The 13981-nt window shown below is 48.1% G+C and overlaps 1 protein-coding gene across 3 annotated transcripts in view; it reads left to right on the top strand.

Moving 5' to 3' along the window:
- CRTC3 (CREB regulated transcription coactivator 3) overlaps positions 1–13981 on the top strand; it is a 95431-nt gene that overhangs the window by 68218 nt on the left and 13232 nt on the right. For all 3 annotated transcript variants that reach the window (XM_070358324.1, XM_070358323.1, XM_070358325.1), the window contains exons 7-10: positions 3311–3346; positions 5158–5243; positions 7399–7448; positions 12279–12496. In XM_070358324.1, coding sequence (XP_070214425.1) covers positions 3311–3346; positions 5158–5243; positions 7399–7448; positions 12279–12496 — 390 coding nt within the window. The remainder of the gene's footprint in view (positions 1–3310; positions 3347–5157; positions 5244–7398; positions 7449–12278; positions 12497–13981) is intronic.

Genomic DNA, 13981 nt, shown 5'->3' with positions numbered 1-13981 from the left:
GGGAGCTATTTTAAATAGTTTCTTGTCTTTCCCCTCTCCCCCTGTCATTCATGAAAGTTTCTCATTTGCTTTCCTTTCAGACTTTTAAAAATATCGACTAGCTTTGCAAAAAGGTATTTCTTATTATAGGAGCGACCAAATAAAGTAAAGATTTAAAAAGTGATGGGAAAAATTATAATTGAAGCTGGGAATTAGACTCCACAAGCAGAAAGCAATAACTGCCTTTTCCCTGGGAATCTTTCCTGAGCATAGTGATGTAGCCTCAATTAATGTTCCCACTATTTTTTTTGGTTCTGAGCAGATCATAAGGGAGCATCTGCTGACAGCTTAACTACATGAGCAGAAAGCTGTGATACATTCACAAGCAAAAGTTTGTGTCCCAAGAAGACACAGTCATTAGGCTGATACATGGTTAGTAATTCTCATAATGGTTATTCAGTTTGCGAGACAGGCATCCCTGGTGAAGAGTTGATGGAAATGAGAGAAATAGATTTTTATGCAACCAAGCAAGATTTTTATAATTTCTCTCTTCTTGTTTAATTATCCAGAATTTGTCAAGAAAAATGTTGATCATTTCCCTGGCAGCATGTGCAGTTTAATTATCATTTCACACTCACATGCACGCGTGCACACACACACATATACCCCCTGAATGGGTAAGCCTGATGGCACTCTGTGACACTTGCCCACTGCCCTGTAGTCTAGGACTGTACCTAACCCACCTCTGCTCATCACTAGCGAGTGGAGGAAGGGGCCAGGGTGGTCCTTGCCCTTTCAAGTAGCAGTCTAGAGCTAAGGGCAGAGCAAGGCATGATGGCTGTCGTCTTAGCACCCAGAGCTGTAGAGGCTGAGTCTCACCAGCCTTAAGAAACACAGCCCTGAGCTCCTTCCCAGGGAAGGAGATCTGCCTTGAACCCCAGTGATCTTACCACAGGTAATACTATACCTTTGACCAGCACCATGAAGGCTTAAAATGCAAATAACCCTGAAAGAAATGAGCCTGTTGAAGAAAATGGCACCCCACTCCAGTATATTCTCGCCTGGGAAATCCCATGGACAGAGGAGCCTGGTGGGCTATATATTCCATGAGTCGCAAAGAGTCAGACACAACTGAGTGACTAAACAAACGAGAGAGAGGTGAGCCTTGGTTGCACAGACAGGAGGAAGAGGGGGATGGCAAAGGCATCTGAGATCTAAAGAGGGGGCAGAGGTGTCACGCAGGTGGCAGGAGGGCCCAGAATGGGGAGGTTTCCTGAGAGAGACACTCTGGTTAAGTACTCTGCCCCCTGCCTCCACCTCTGTTCAGCAGATCCAGGCTGTGCTGGGAGGTGTTTTCGATTCGTCAGGCATGAGGGTGGGGAGAGGGAAGGCGGTCTCAGTTCCGTTCAGGAGGTCGGCCCTCAGTGGCTCCTGGTCCGCGAGGTTTCTTGGAGCACACATGAGCCTTGGTCGTGGCTGTTTGTCCCCTGCAGGGCTGATCCATGTTTCCTCTGCTTCTGGATACCCACTCACAACTCGTTCCCTTTTATTTTTATCCCTTTATTTATAGTTGTATCATCTGATATTTTTCACCCAGTAGTAAAAATCCAGGCTTGGATATGTTGGAAAAAAATCGTACAACGTGAGAGCTGTGAGTTAAGTTTTATTTGGGCAAAATGAGGACTGCAGCCGGGAGATGGCATTTCAGATAGCTTTGAGAGACTGCTCTAAGGAGGCGACAGAAGGAGCCAGGATATATAGGAGTTTTGCAACAAAGGGCAGGTAGTCTGAACATCAAAAGATTGTGGTTAATTAAAGAAAACCAGATAACCCAGGTTCAGGAACCTAGCGCTTTTCTATGTATGGGAAGGTGCAAGAGTCTGGGCTCACTGAAATCCTTCCTTTCGTGTGCATCTCAGCTGTCCGGGGCCAGTATCCTGTGTTTTCACATCCCGAATTTCCTCAGGGCTCACCATGGGGAGTGGCTGTAGTCTGAGGGCTGGTATTTTTTCCTTCCTGGGTTCCCTGGTGGCTGCAATCGCTGGTGACTATGACAGCCTTTGTTTACTGATATGGTAGGAAACATTCCATTTCTCACATATTTTGGTTATATATTAACTTGGTGCTAACACTTCGGTTATTGCCACCATCATCCTTCTAGTTACCGAAACTCTGAACCAGGAGTTAATTGTCTTTAATTACTCTCATTCCCACACCCCTCACACCCATTGAGTAGCCAAGTCTTGTTCATTCCACGCCTGCTGTGTATCTCAAACCTGCTGCCTCTTTTCTGTCCTCGCTACCAATAAATACCCCGACTTATTTCCTTCTTGCCTGGACTGTTATGGAAGTTTTTCACTTGGTCTTCCTGCCTTCAGACTTTCTCCTTTCAATCTACCTCACATTCCACTGCAAGAACAATCTCTCCAAAACAGAGGGGATACACGTATGTGTATAGACTTCCCAGCTGGCTCAGTAGTAAAGAACCCACCTGCCAGTGCAGGAGCTGCAGGAGCGTGGGTTCAATCCCTGGATTGGGAAGCTCCCCTGGAGGAGGAAATGGCAACCCACTCCAGCATTCTTGCCTGGGAAATCCCATGGACAGGGGATTCTGGTGGGCTACAGTCCATGGGGTTACAAAGAATCGGACCCAACTGAGCGGCTAACACTTTGTGCCTTTTTACTTCACTCTCTAAATTGCTTCTTTCTTTTCTTCGTGATTTGGTTAGAGGTTCTCAGACTTTGTAAACTGTTCTTCTTTCAGGACAGAGGCAGTAAAAGATTTTAAAGATGGAGATAATTTTAAAGAAAAGTAGATAGGCACCAACTTTAGACTTCAGTTCAGTTCAGTTCAGTCACTCAGTAGTGTCTGACTCTCTGCCGACCCCATGAATCTCAGCACGCCAGGCCTCCCTGTCCATCACCAACTCCCGGAGTTCACTCAGACTCACGTCCATCGAGTTGGTGATGCCATCCAGCGATCTCATCCTCTGTCGTCCCCTTCTCCTCCTGCCCCCAATCCCTCCCAGCATCAAAGTCTTTTCCAATGAGTCAACTCTTCGCACGAGATGGCCAAAGTACTGGAGTTTCAGCTTTAGCATCATTCCTTCCAAAGAACACCCAGGACTGATCTCCTTTAGAATGGACTGGTTGGAAGTTAGTTCTATCAATTTTAAGTTTAGTATAAATGCTGATGCCATCTGAGTGAACATCACTATACCAAAATCGCCTCGGAATTTTCAAAATTCTGTTTGAATCAGAAAGATTTACGAATTCATGAATAAATAAATGTGAAAGCACCGCATAATAGTGTTTTTTTCTTTCCCACTAGGTTTCTGTGATGGTGAGAATGACGTGCATGGGGAAGGTAATGATCTGATTTCACCTACCTGTGCTGAGTGGGATGCTGACTGTCATGTACATAACCTCCTCTTAACATCTGATCTAGTTAATACTCAAGTTTTCTGGACTTCCCAAAAACGCTGACAAGTGCTAACTGGTTTACTTTTCTGAGATGCTCTATAAAATTAAGGCCAGCCCTGATCAAAGCCACGAGAAGGGAAATGTGTGGTTAGACTACAAAGGCTCCTTGTCATCTGGGTCCCCATGGTCCCATAGTCACAAGGCTGTACAGGGGAGCAAAAGTTGTGATCACATGAGAATAGTGATGAGACACTTAAGCCATTGGTTGTTCCAATATCCTTCCTTCCTCAGCTGTCTTTCTCAGCTTGTTTAGAAAGTTTTGTGAGCCAGTAATCGAAAGATATAAATAATGTGAGGAAAATGCAAAGTGATTGCAAAGTGAAATTGCAAACCTTACAGAAGATAATGAGTTTCATAAAGCTGATTAATGTTGGGGATCTACTAAATGACTCTGGAAGCCATCGACAGATGAAGGCCTGACACAGCTCATTTATTAGTTCAGTACCAGGCACTGTTTTCTTTTCCCTAAAATTTTATAACCTGAAATTTAATTTTCATAATCTGAAAGTGAACAACTAAATTAGGTTTATACACTGCAGGGGTCAGGACTTACAGGGACTGTGATAAATGGGGCGCTTCCTGTGCCAGAGGTGCACATCTCTTTCGTCATCTTATGTACTCCTTTCTGGGAAGGCCATTTCAGGCCAGGAGTAAAATCATGAAAAGTTGAAACAGCAATAAATATCTAATCCACTAGGACAGAAATAAAGCGATGGCTGCAAGGTTGTTTGCATTCCCCCAGTGAGTTCTTTGAAGAATTACAGCCAGTCTTGGGTATGAAGTGACAAAAAGCAATGAACTTCTCCAAGGAAACAATCCCCTTTACAGTGCTGTAGTCCATTCCAGCCATATTCTTGTGACCAGACTCTCATGAGGAGTAGCCTTAAGTCATCTCACGCAGCCCTTGCAACTTTTCCTGTCATCTGATGTTATCTTTCAGGGGCTTCCCTGGTGACTCAGATGGTAAAGAATCTACCTGAAATGCAGGAGACCTGGGTTAGATCCCTGGGGCAGGAAGATCCCCTGGAGAAGATTTCCTCATCTGGGTTCTCAACTCCTCTTTCTGCCCCACACCCAGCCCAGGACCAGGCATCTTCACTGCCACCTTGTCTTCCATGGAATATTCCTCTTCTCTCTTTGTTACCTTCCTCATTCCCTCTCTCCTGGGTTTTTGTGGGTCCCTCCTCATCCCTTTTCTTCCATCCTCTCCTCGCCAGGTTTGCAAGGCCCTCCCTGACCTGACCTTGACCTTCCCACCCTTCTCCTTTATATACTCAGTGGCTGTCCATCGCCTCCACTCTCTCTCAGCCTTCGTTCATATTGCTCTCTCTCTGGGGATGGCCGTTTCCTGTGTCCCTAAAAGGCTGCCCTCAGAGCCGAGCCCTAGAGACTGGGCTCTTCCTGATCCACCCAGAGCAGCACTGAGCCCTTCGACCTTTGGGGCCTTCCCCCATCCTCCTTCCAGACATGGGTATCCACATGCCACCCTTTCCCATGTGTAGGGTATGAAATCCTCAGGGGCTGAATTCACATCTCACCCATGCATCCCCCACAGTAACACTCAAAACACCATCTGTAGTAGACAGTCAATATGTGTTAACTCAGCTGTTTTCACAGAGGTCATTTGTTGGGCCAGAGGTGGGGGTGCGGTGGGGGGCCTTCTAACACGGCGACTGTGCTTCTTCTCCCCTTCAGTGGTGTCTTTCCCTGGCCCGCTGAGGGAAGAGAACCTGCTGAACGTCCCCAAGCCACTCCCGAAGCAGCTGTGGGAGACCAAGGAGGTGGGTGGACAGCTGTGCTCGTTGTCACTGCATGTTTGCCCTTCAGAGATCAGCGTCAAGTCCCAGAGAGGATTTGGGGGAAAAAAGTAGAGCAGAAGTCTGGCGACAGAGATAGAAGAATATACTAGGGGATGATGGTTCAAATAAAACAAGCATAATTGTATTGATGGATTAGCACAACCATCTCTTAACTTTCTAGTTCTCATGTGAATTCCCTCTTTCAGAAAGACTGGTTGGTCCCTCCTGTCTCTTTCATATTATAGGAAGTGCTGAAACCCAGTTACAAGTCAGAGGCAGATGTTTCTGTTTTGTAGCCAACACCAGCTGCCAGTCACTAGCTTCTGTCCATAATGGCTGGTTCACCAGATAACTCCTTTCTTTAGTGAAACCCATTTGACCCGAGTCACCTGGAGGTCAGAAAGAAGTCTTCTGTTTAACAGTTTCTAAGACCTTTGAGTACTTGCCCCTGTCTCCACCATGGCTCCCTCTCTGTTAAGCCACCTGCTGTGGAAGAGAGGGGGGTCCCGTGGTACCCAAGTCAGGCTTTCTTCCATACGGAATCTGCCACCTCTGAAAGAAAACCCATCCACCCAGCCCTGAGGCAAAGGAAACCAAATGAACTTTCTGGACAACCTAATATATATATATATATATATATATATATACACACACACTAAAAAATAAGAATAATAAAAGAATGAACCTATTGACTCAACTCTTCTCCCAGAAACGAGCAATGGAGAACTGCAGGTCCGTAAGAGCTCAGTGGGATGAGGGGCACTCCCTGGTGGTTCAGTGCTGCGGCTGTTCGTGTTGTCTCGTGCTTAACCACTGCCGCCTGGGCAGGCTTCCTGTGGGCCAGTTTCTTCTGCCAGGTCTACCAAAGTTGTCTTTAGCATCAGGGTGGGCTGGAAAGGTCTTTTGTAAAAGCAAAATGTTTTGACATTCTGTCTTTTTGGGGGAAAGAGATGTAAAAATTCACATACTTAGACACAGGAGAAGCCCACTGTCCTTTTCCACAGGAGGTGCTGGTGGTTTTGGAGGCCTTCGTCAGAGGACAGCTGTCTTCCCCACAGAGGGGTCAGTGGCAGCCAGTCTCCTCTGAGCACCGGGAAGAAGTACTCTCTATAGAAAGAGGTGTTCATCTCTATTAGTTCTTTTTTCCTCTGCTGTGCCGCATGGCTTGCAGGATCTTAGTTCCCTGACCAGGGATTGAACTCAGGACCAAGGCAATGAAAGCGCTGAGTCCTAAGTGTTGGACTGCCAGGGAATCCCCCTCATCTCCCTTAGCTGTTACAGATTTACACTTCTCCATAAATCACTTCAGTGAGAAGAGACGAGTCAATAGGTTGATTCTTTTTTTTTTTTTCTTAAGCATGTATTAGGTTGACCAAAAAGTTCGTTTGGTTTCCTGTAACATCTTAGGAAAAAAACCCAAACAAGCTTTTTGGCCAACCCAGTGTATATTGAGCACCTGTTGCCAGACATTGAGGTGCAGGGATGGGACAATAAATAAAATGAAAATACCCTCCAGGGGCATCCCTGGTGGTCCAGTGGCTGAGACTCCCCGCTCCCAGTGCAGGGCACCCCTGACTTCCCTCCCTGGTCAGGGAACTGGGTCCCACATGCCGCAACTAGAAGGTCCCCCGTGCCACGGCTAGGATTGAGGAGCCCGGGAGCCGCAACTAAGACCCAGCGCTGCCAGATGAAGTGAATTTTAAAAGGCAAGGAAGAAAAAAAGAAATCCCCCCAACTTAGATTTTAGTTGAAATATTTCTTTTCTTCAGATGTTAATTTCCTCTTTCTTCACTCTAGTTTATGTCTCTTTTTTCTTCTGTTCCTCCGAGGCTCGTTAAAAAATGAATGTCTATTTAAAAGCTCTACGGGAAGCATATTGGCCTTCTATAAGCAAATAATTCATTTAGAAGAGAATCATCTAGAAGCATCAAATTAAGAAAATTTATTAGTATCTTGCCTCCCTTATGCCTGGAAAAGTCTAGTCAAAACTTAAACGGCTGCTTTGTGATGATGCTGTTTCTATATGCTGGCTCTCCACTTGACTGACTGGAGCCCCAGGATACCTGCAATGACAGTTTTTAAAATCTTGAATCTGGCTTTACAGTGAGTAAGCCCGGCTTCCTATGTCTCTCCCCAGATCCAGTCCCTGTCTGGGCGCCCTCGGTCCTGTGATGTGGGAGGTGGCAGGTAAGAGAGGTTCTTTCAGTTCTTGTTTCAGGGCCGTCCTGAGGGTTTTACCAAAAGGAATGTCTCGCTGCTTCATCAGAGAACACTGAGAAATTTCACTCATTACATGAGTTGAAAGTCAACTGAATTTTCACAAAAACAACAGCTCTTTTTTGGTATGCTCATATTTCATTTGTTCAAAGTAATTATATGACATAACTGCAAAAGTAAAACTGCCACAAATATGTTTGAGAATGACATCACCGACTCTGGGTAAACAAACAGCCCCACTGGAGGAAGCCAGGGCCTGCAGGCGTTGAGGGAGCCCGCCAGCCTCGCGCCTTTGGAATCCGTGGGCCCCTGGCAGCTTGGTGAGCCAGAAGTTGCCTAAGAGAGTTTGCACAAATATACTGAATGCCACAAAACCATGAACCTCAAAGGGATAGAGTCTGTGTCATGTACATTTTATTTTTACCACTTTTTTTAAACTAATGGAAGATGATTAAATAGGAAAACTTGTGATATTAAAAGGCGTTTCTGTGGAACAGCTAATTAATGCATTCAGAAGTATACAGCTTCACTCCCTGAAAAACGTGAGAGACAGCTTTCAAAAAAACATGTGTGTAGTACTAAAAGACTAAAACGTTCCTGAGGAGATGGGACCAAGGAAGAACGTGGAGACAACAGAGGTGATGAGGCCCACACACTGACAGACCCGTGAAGGTGCACTCACCGAGTGACATGGGGAGGGCCCTCTCTCGGGGTCTTCGCAGAGAGGACTGAGCCCTGGGGTGCACGGTGGGGTCCTGAGAGCATGGGGGGCACGGAGGGGGCCCAGTGACCCTCAGGGCTGCCCCCCAGGCTTGGAACAAAAACCTCGGAACGGCAGCTCTTTCCAAAGCCAAACCATGTGGTTTGAAAGCTGGCCTCTTGCATGACCTAGCTGAGCGCAGGTGCACTTTCTAGATGGTCTGACGGTCTGCAGAGGAACTCATGCTGTAGTACCTCAGGCCGTCCTTCTTTCTCACCTCCCCTGTTGTCTAACAGCACTGAGTTCAGGGCCCACCCTCCTGAGCAATGGCAGCTCAGGCATTCTTTTCAGCTAGTTAAATATAAACCCATGCAGTGAACAGCCCACTGAGCTGAGATCAGGGTTGACCTCTTGAGAAAGTCAGAATGCCCTCTAGGAGGCCCACTGGGTGAGACCAGCACACCTAGGGGTATAGGTCATCCCCACAGCGAGGGCTGAAGGGCTGAATTCTTCTCAAGAATTCGTTTTGGCTCAATCCTCAGGCAGATGGGTGATCGAGGCCTCACAGGCCTAAATTACAGAAGGGGCTGTGTACTTTCAACTCCTCATCCCCGCCCCCGAGAGCTTTGAAACCAGGGTTCCTTAGGTGACAAAACTTGCTTTCCTGCTCTTACACTAGGTGTAGGATTCTGTCCCGTGACTCCTGTTCATCTGGTGTTTATTGACCCCCCTACTCCTAGGCACTGAAGCAGAGCAGTGAACAAAACAGAACAGGTCCCTGCTCTCAACGAGCTGAGGCTCCTGTGGAGCAAAGTAGGCGAAAACAATCAAGCCAATGAATACACGTCATGTATTGTTAAACCCAGTGAGGAAAAAGAAAACCGAGTAAGGAGAAAGGCGACCACAGATGTCTGCAGGAGCCTCTCTCATATGATGAACTGTGACCAGAGTCCAGGATGCAGTGCAGGGAAGGGCAGAGGGAACAGCAGGCGCGTGCCTGCAGAGCATGGAGGCAGGTGCAGCCTGACCCGGAGTCAGGCTGGACTCGTCGGAGAGTTCTGAACCAGGGAGTACGTCATCTGCCTTAATAGCGGATCCAGGAGGTGGTTCTAGCAGCTGTATATGGAAAGTTACAGTGTATATTCCTCTCAAGCAGAGGGAAGGTACTTTGAATGTCAGTGACAACCTGGGTTGTGTTTGTCACGGCTACCTTCTCCATCCCTGCTCTGTGCTACCAGACGCTGTTTCTGCCTTTGCCTTGCCTCCCTCCCTCTGAGCACCCAGTCAGAGAGCCCGTTGCCCTCATAGCGAGCAGCTCTGCATTTTCAAGTTTATTTCCTAGTCCTTGGCCCTAACACTGCAACCAGCTGTCTGGAAGACAAAGTATCCCATTCAGCTTTTCTACAGTCTAAATCATCCTCCTTCCTCACCCCAGAAGGACCCCTTTCCTACTTCCCCTTCTCTCTTCAAGCCTCCACAGTGATCCCAGTCCTACTTCACCAAGAAAAGAGAAGCGGCAGGAATGAACACCCAGCTTCCCTCCCGCCCCTCACTCCATGCCTCCCAGCCCCACGTGCCATCCTTCCTGGTTTCTAGTCCCAGGGACCCATCTGTTCACGCCCGATAGCTTTACCCATGTCCTTGGCCCTTCCAGAGGACTCTCTCCTGCTTATCCTTCCCGCTTCTGTGTTTTCTACCTTTCCCTGTCTACTAGGTCTTCTCTCTGCATTAATCACAGTTAAGGATTCTGCACCGAAAAGTACTATCTGACCTTGCGTTCCCTTCTAGTTCCCTCCTTCTCAGCCACACTTCCAGACTTCTCAGCCACACTTTCTGAAAGGCTTTCCCCTCGAGGCTCCCTTACTGCTTTGTCTGTTCCTCGGCCCACGGTGGCCTGGCTCCCTCCCACACTGTTCTGACAGAACGTTCCTCGAGAGACATCCCATGACACATTACCGAAGCTCAGCATCTACAGCAGAAGTCCTCCTCTTACCCACACCACCTACCCTGTCCCCAGTCTACTCATGTGCTTCCCTGTTCCCGTCCTGGCGGGGGTGGTTCCATCCATCCCTGTGCCAGAAAATCAGGAGTCGCCCTTGAGCACTTCCTTAAACACCTCCAGAATTTCTCCCTATCTCTCCGCCTCCACGCTCTCATTATGTCTTGTTGACTGCTCAGCAGCAGCATAACTCACCTCTTTGCCTCCAGGCCCCGCTTCTTACACCCTCCCCCAAGTCTGGCCTAAGGATGAGTGTGTCTTTCCGCGCTCTCCACCTTCCCTTGGCTTCTTGTCATCAGTTTAAGCCTCATGTACTTTCTGCCCCCTCCTCCAGGCCCATCTCCTGTCACATCCCCCCCTCCTAAACTTGACCTTCCTGATACTCCAGATACTGCTTTGTCCAAGTCTCCTGAGGCCCTGATGCCAGTGGGCCGCACCCGGAAGGTGCTCCGCTGTGTGTGCTGTGCTGAGTCAAGGGCCCTCAGTTGCATTCACCATCTTCCTCCTATCCTGGCTGAGGGCACCTCCTCCAGCCACTCTCCTCCTCTTCACCCCCTCTGTTCTTTTCCTACATCAGATGTGGACCGCACAGTTCCTTCTAACCGGTTCTCCCCAGTAAGGAACCCTCCACACCACAACTACAGGGGCCTCTCTAAACTGTGGTTCTCCATTTCACACCTGGGCTCCCTGTCTCCTGCCATCACTGATCCACACTCTCCAGAACAGCCTCTCATCACGCCCTTGTTTCCTCCCTCGCCCGCTCATCTGCCCCCACTTCCACACTCTGCCCAGCGCCCTGGCCATGCCATGCTGCCGGCTGTTCCATGAGCACAGGGTCACACGATTCGCAAGACCCTCCCTCCCCAACCATCCCCACAACCACGACTCCTGCTTCTGCGTTCCCAGTGACACTTGTATCAGTCTTGGACCAGCGAGCTTCCTGCCATACTGCAATCGCTTGCCTTACCTGTCTGTCTCCAGCCTGTCTGTGAACTCTAAGAGCAGTGCCCCTCCAGCCATGGGCTCAGCGGCCCCTCCTGGGCCCACACTTCAGAGGGCTCCACTCCCGTGACGTAAGGAGTCCAAGGGGCTAAGAGGATGCGGGGAGCGGCCAGACCTGGGTCCCCAGGCTGGGGAAGACACAGGCCTGGTCTGCAGTGCATGACAGGGCTGGGGAGGTAAGCAGTGGACTGCGGGCTGGGGCTGCCTCTCTGCATGTTCCAGCACAGAGCTCCAAGGAGTGGGAGAATTCCAAACTTTAATCTGGCCTTCCAGGCTATTATAAAGGTACAATCTGTCAAGACGGAAACATAGAAGATAATTCATTTAAAGATTTATTGATTTGATTTATAACTTTAAAAGATTTAAACAGTTGGCCTGCGGGGCCCCCAACTGTACTCCTGCTCAAACTGCACACACTCTGCTCATTCATCATCCTCCCAGCAGCACTCGGCCTGGTGCCTGGGCTCAGAGCAGCCGCGCCACCGATCCTGACAAAGGGACGGTCACATCTCTTTCTCACTTGAAAGTTTATGGAAACTGTTAATGGAAAAAGTATACTTTGGAAGGTATCTGGCTGATACAGGAGATTCTTTTTTTTGGGGGGGGGAAGGAAAGATAATTTAGAAATGTAACCAAAAGAATAAATGCAGAGCAGCGTCTCATATCTTACACAGTGCTTGACAATTTTCAAAGTACTTTTGCATCAATAATCTAACCTTCTGTACAGTGAAGTAAACCAGCTATATGTGTATCCCCTCCCTCCTGGACGTCCTTGTACAGTAGAGAGTAACGCAACATTGTAAACCAGTTGCACTCCCCCCAAAAAAAAATGCTGACAAAGGAAAACAGTAAAAGCACATGCACGCAACTAATCTTGTCTTAGAAAAGATTCCTGCAACGCGGGCATAGATGACATCTTTAGTCTAGCATTACAGGTGAGCAGATCACACTCTCAGAACGAGGAAGAGGCAGTCTCCACGAGGACTTGGATCTTTGGTACCCACAGCTTTTATTGAACAAGGAAAGGTATCATACACATCCTATTCCCCAGCAGCCAAATGCATTTTAGAAAGTAATACTTAGCCTTTCTTTTTTTCAGCACTTTCCCACACAATGGTCAAAACATGGGCCTCTCCCCCTTCCTGGGAACCCTGAACACTGGGGGGTCATTGCCAGATCTAACCAACCTTCACTACTCGGCACCACTGCCAGCCTCCCTGGACACCGGTGACCACCTCTTTGGGAGTATGAGTGTGGGGAACAGCGTGGGCAACCTTCCCGCTGCCATGACTCACCTCGGCATCAGAGGTTCTTCTGGTAAGTGGTCCCCGCTCCATCGGGCCCATGCCTGTGTCCCTTGGTGGCTCAGCCATTGGTGGTCCCTGGCCAGGTGGCATGTTAGTAAATCGTAGAGTGAGGATGACTGTGTCTGAGTTAGAGATAATAGCCCATTGGGCTTCCCAGGTGGCCCTGGTGGTAAAGAATCCACCTGCCAATACAGGAGATGCAAGAGAAGTGAGTTCAATCTCTGGGTTGGGAAAATCCCCTGGAGTAGGGAATGGCAACCCACTCCAGTATTCTTGCCTGGGGATAGAGGATCCTGGTGGTCTACAGTCCATGGAGTCACAAAGAGTCGGACACAACTGAGTGACTGAGCACGCATGCACACCACCCACTAGCTCATATACCTCTCAACTCTGCTGACATTTCACTTAGGTGGTTCTCTTTCTGCTGAGTTTGATGAGCTCTGGGGCAGCTCAGTGAAACCTCATTCTTTTTTGTTGTTGTTCTATTTTCTTTTGGGTGGGGGTAGGGGCAGAGTTGACCGCACCTCACGGCATATGGGATCTTAGCCCCCTGCATTAGGAGCATGGAGTCTTAACCACTGGACTACCAGGAAAGTCCAAAACCTCATTCTTCCTTGTCTTCTCCAGCCCACGTGCCCCAGGGACTTGGAGAATAAGATTTGAGAGTCAAGAAATAAGTGTCCATTCTCTTCTGTGTTAGCTGTGGTCCTTTATCAACATATGATGATATTTAATAATTACAGATATCTCTCTAGATTCCTCCAACTTCCCAATAGATTGCAAAAGAGAATATTTTGAATTTTAGAAAATTGTGGGTACAAGGAAAATATCTATCCTTAATAGATATGTATATTAAGTATAAATCTGCCATAGTTCAAAACTACTGGATCAGATTTTCAGAAGTGCTTAAAGGTGCTTTAGCTTTACTAAAAAGCTTCTCATGAAGTGACTTGGCTGTTACCATAGGAGTTTGAGTCCCTGCCGCTCAGACCACATGTTGAAACATGACTGCAGTTGCTTGAACCCTGACAGACGCTCTTGTCAATGTCTGGGGCAGGTAGTATAGCCTCCGGCCACAAGGGTCCTAAGAATGGTGGCATAGCCTGTCTCCTTTAGAAAGATCCCCAGCAATGGTCTGTCAGTGGGGAAAGTGCTTGCTCTTTCCGCTCTGGGTTCAGTAAGACTTGTCTATGCAAATCTGAACTCACCACTCAAACGAGGGTGGGCCGCTTCATCATGGTCCCCTGGAAGTTTCTCTGTTGATTATAGTGATGCTGCCATTATGCTATTAATACATAATTTTAGGTTTGAAGAATTGACTTCAGAGACCACCCCTATTTTGGGGTCTCTGGGAGTCTTTGGGGTCTCTAGGGTCTTTGAGTTATCCTGCTGCTTTACTTATGTGACCTTGGTGACGTCTCTGAACAAGGTCACCCGAGGTCACGTGAGTCCAGCAGCTTTGGCACTTAGCCCCCTTGGGTCCTGGGGAAGCTGG

Source organism: Bos mutus, chromosome 21, assembly GCF_027580195.1.
Source record: "Bos mutus isolate GX-2022 chromosome 21, NWIPB_WYAK_1.1, whole genome shotgun sequence".
NCBI lineage: Eukaryota > Metazoa > Chordata > Mammalia > Artiodactyla > Bovidae > Bos > Bos mutus.
The sequence above is the reverse complement of the archived record's forward strand: the minus strand, read 5'-3'. Positions and strand labels throughout refer to the sequence as shown.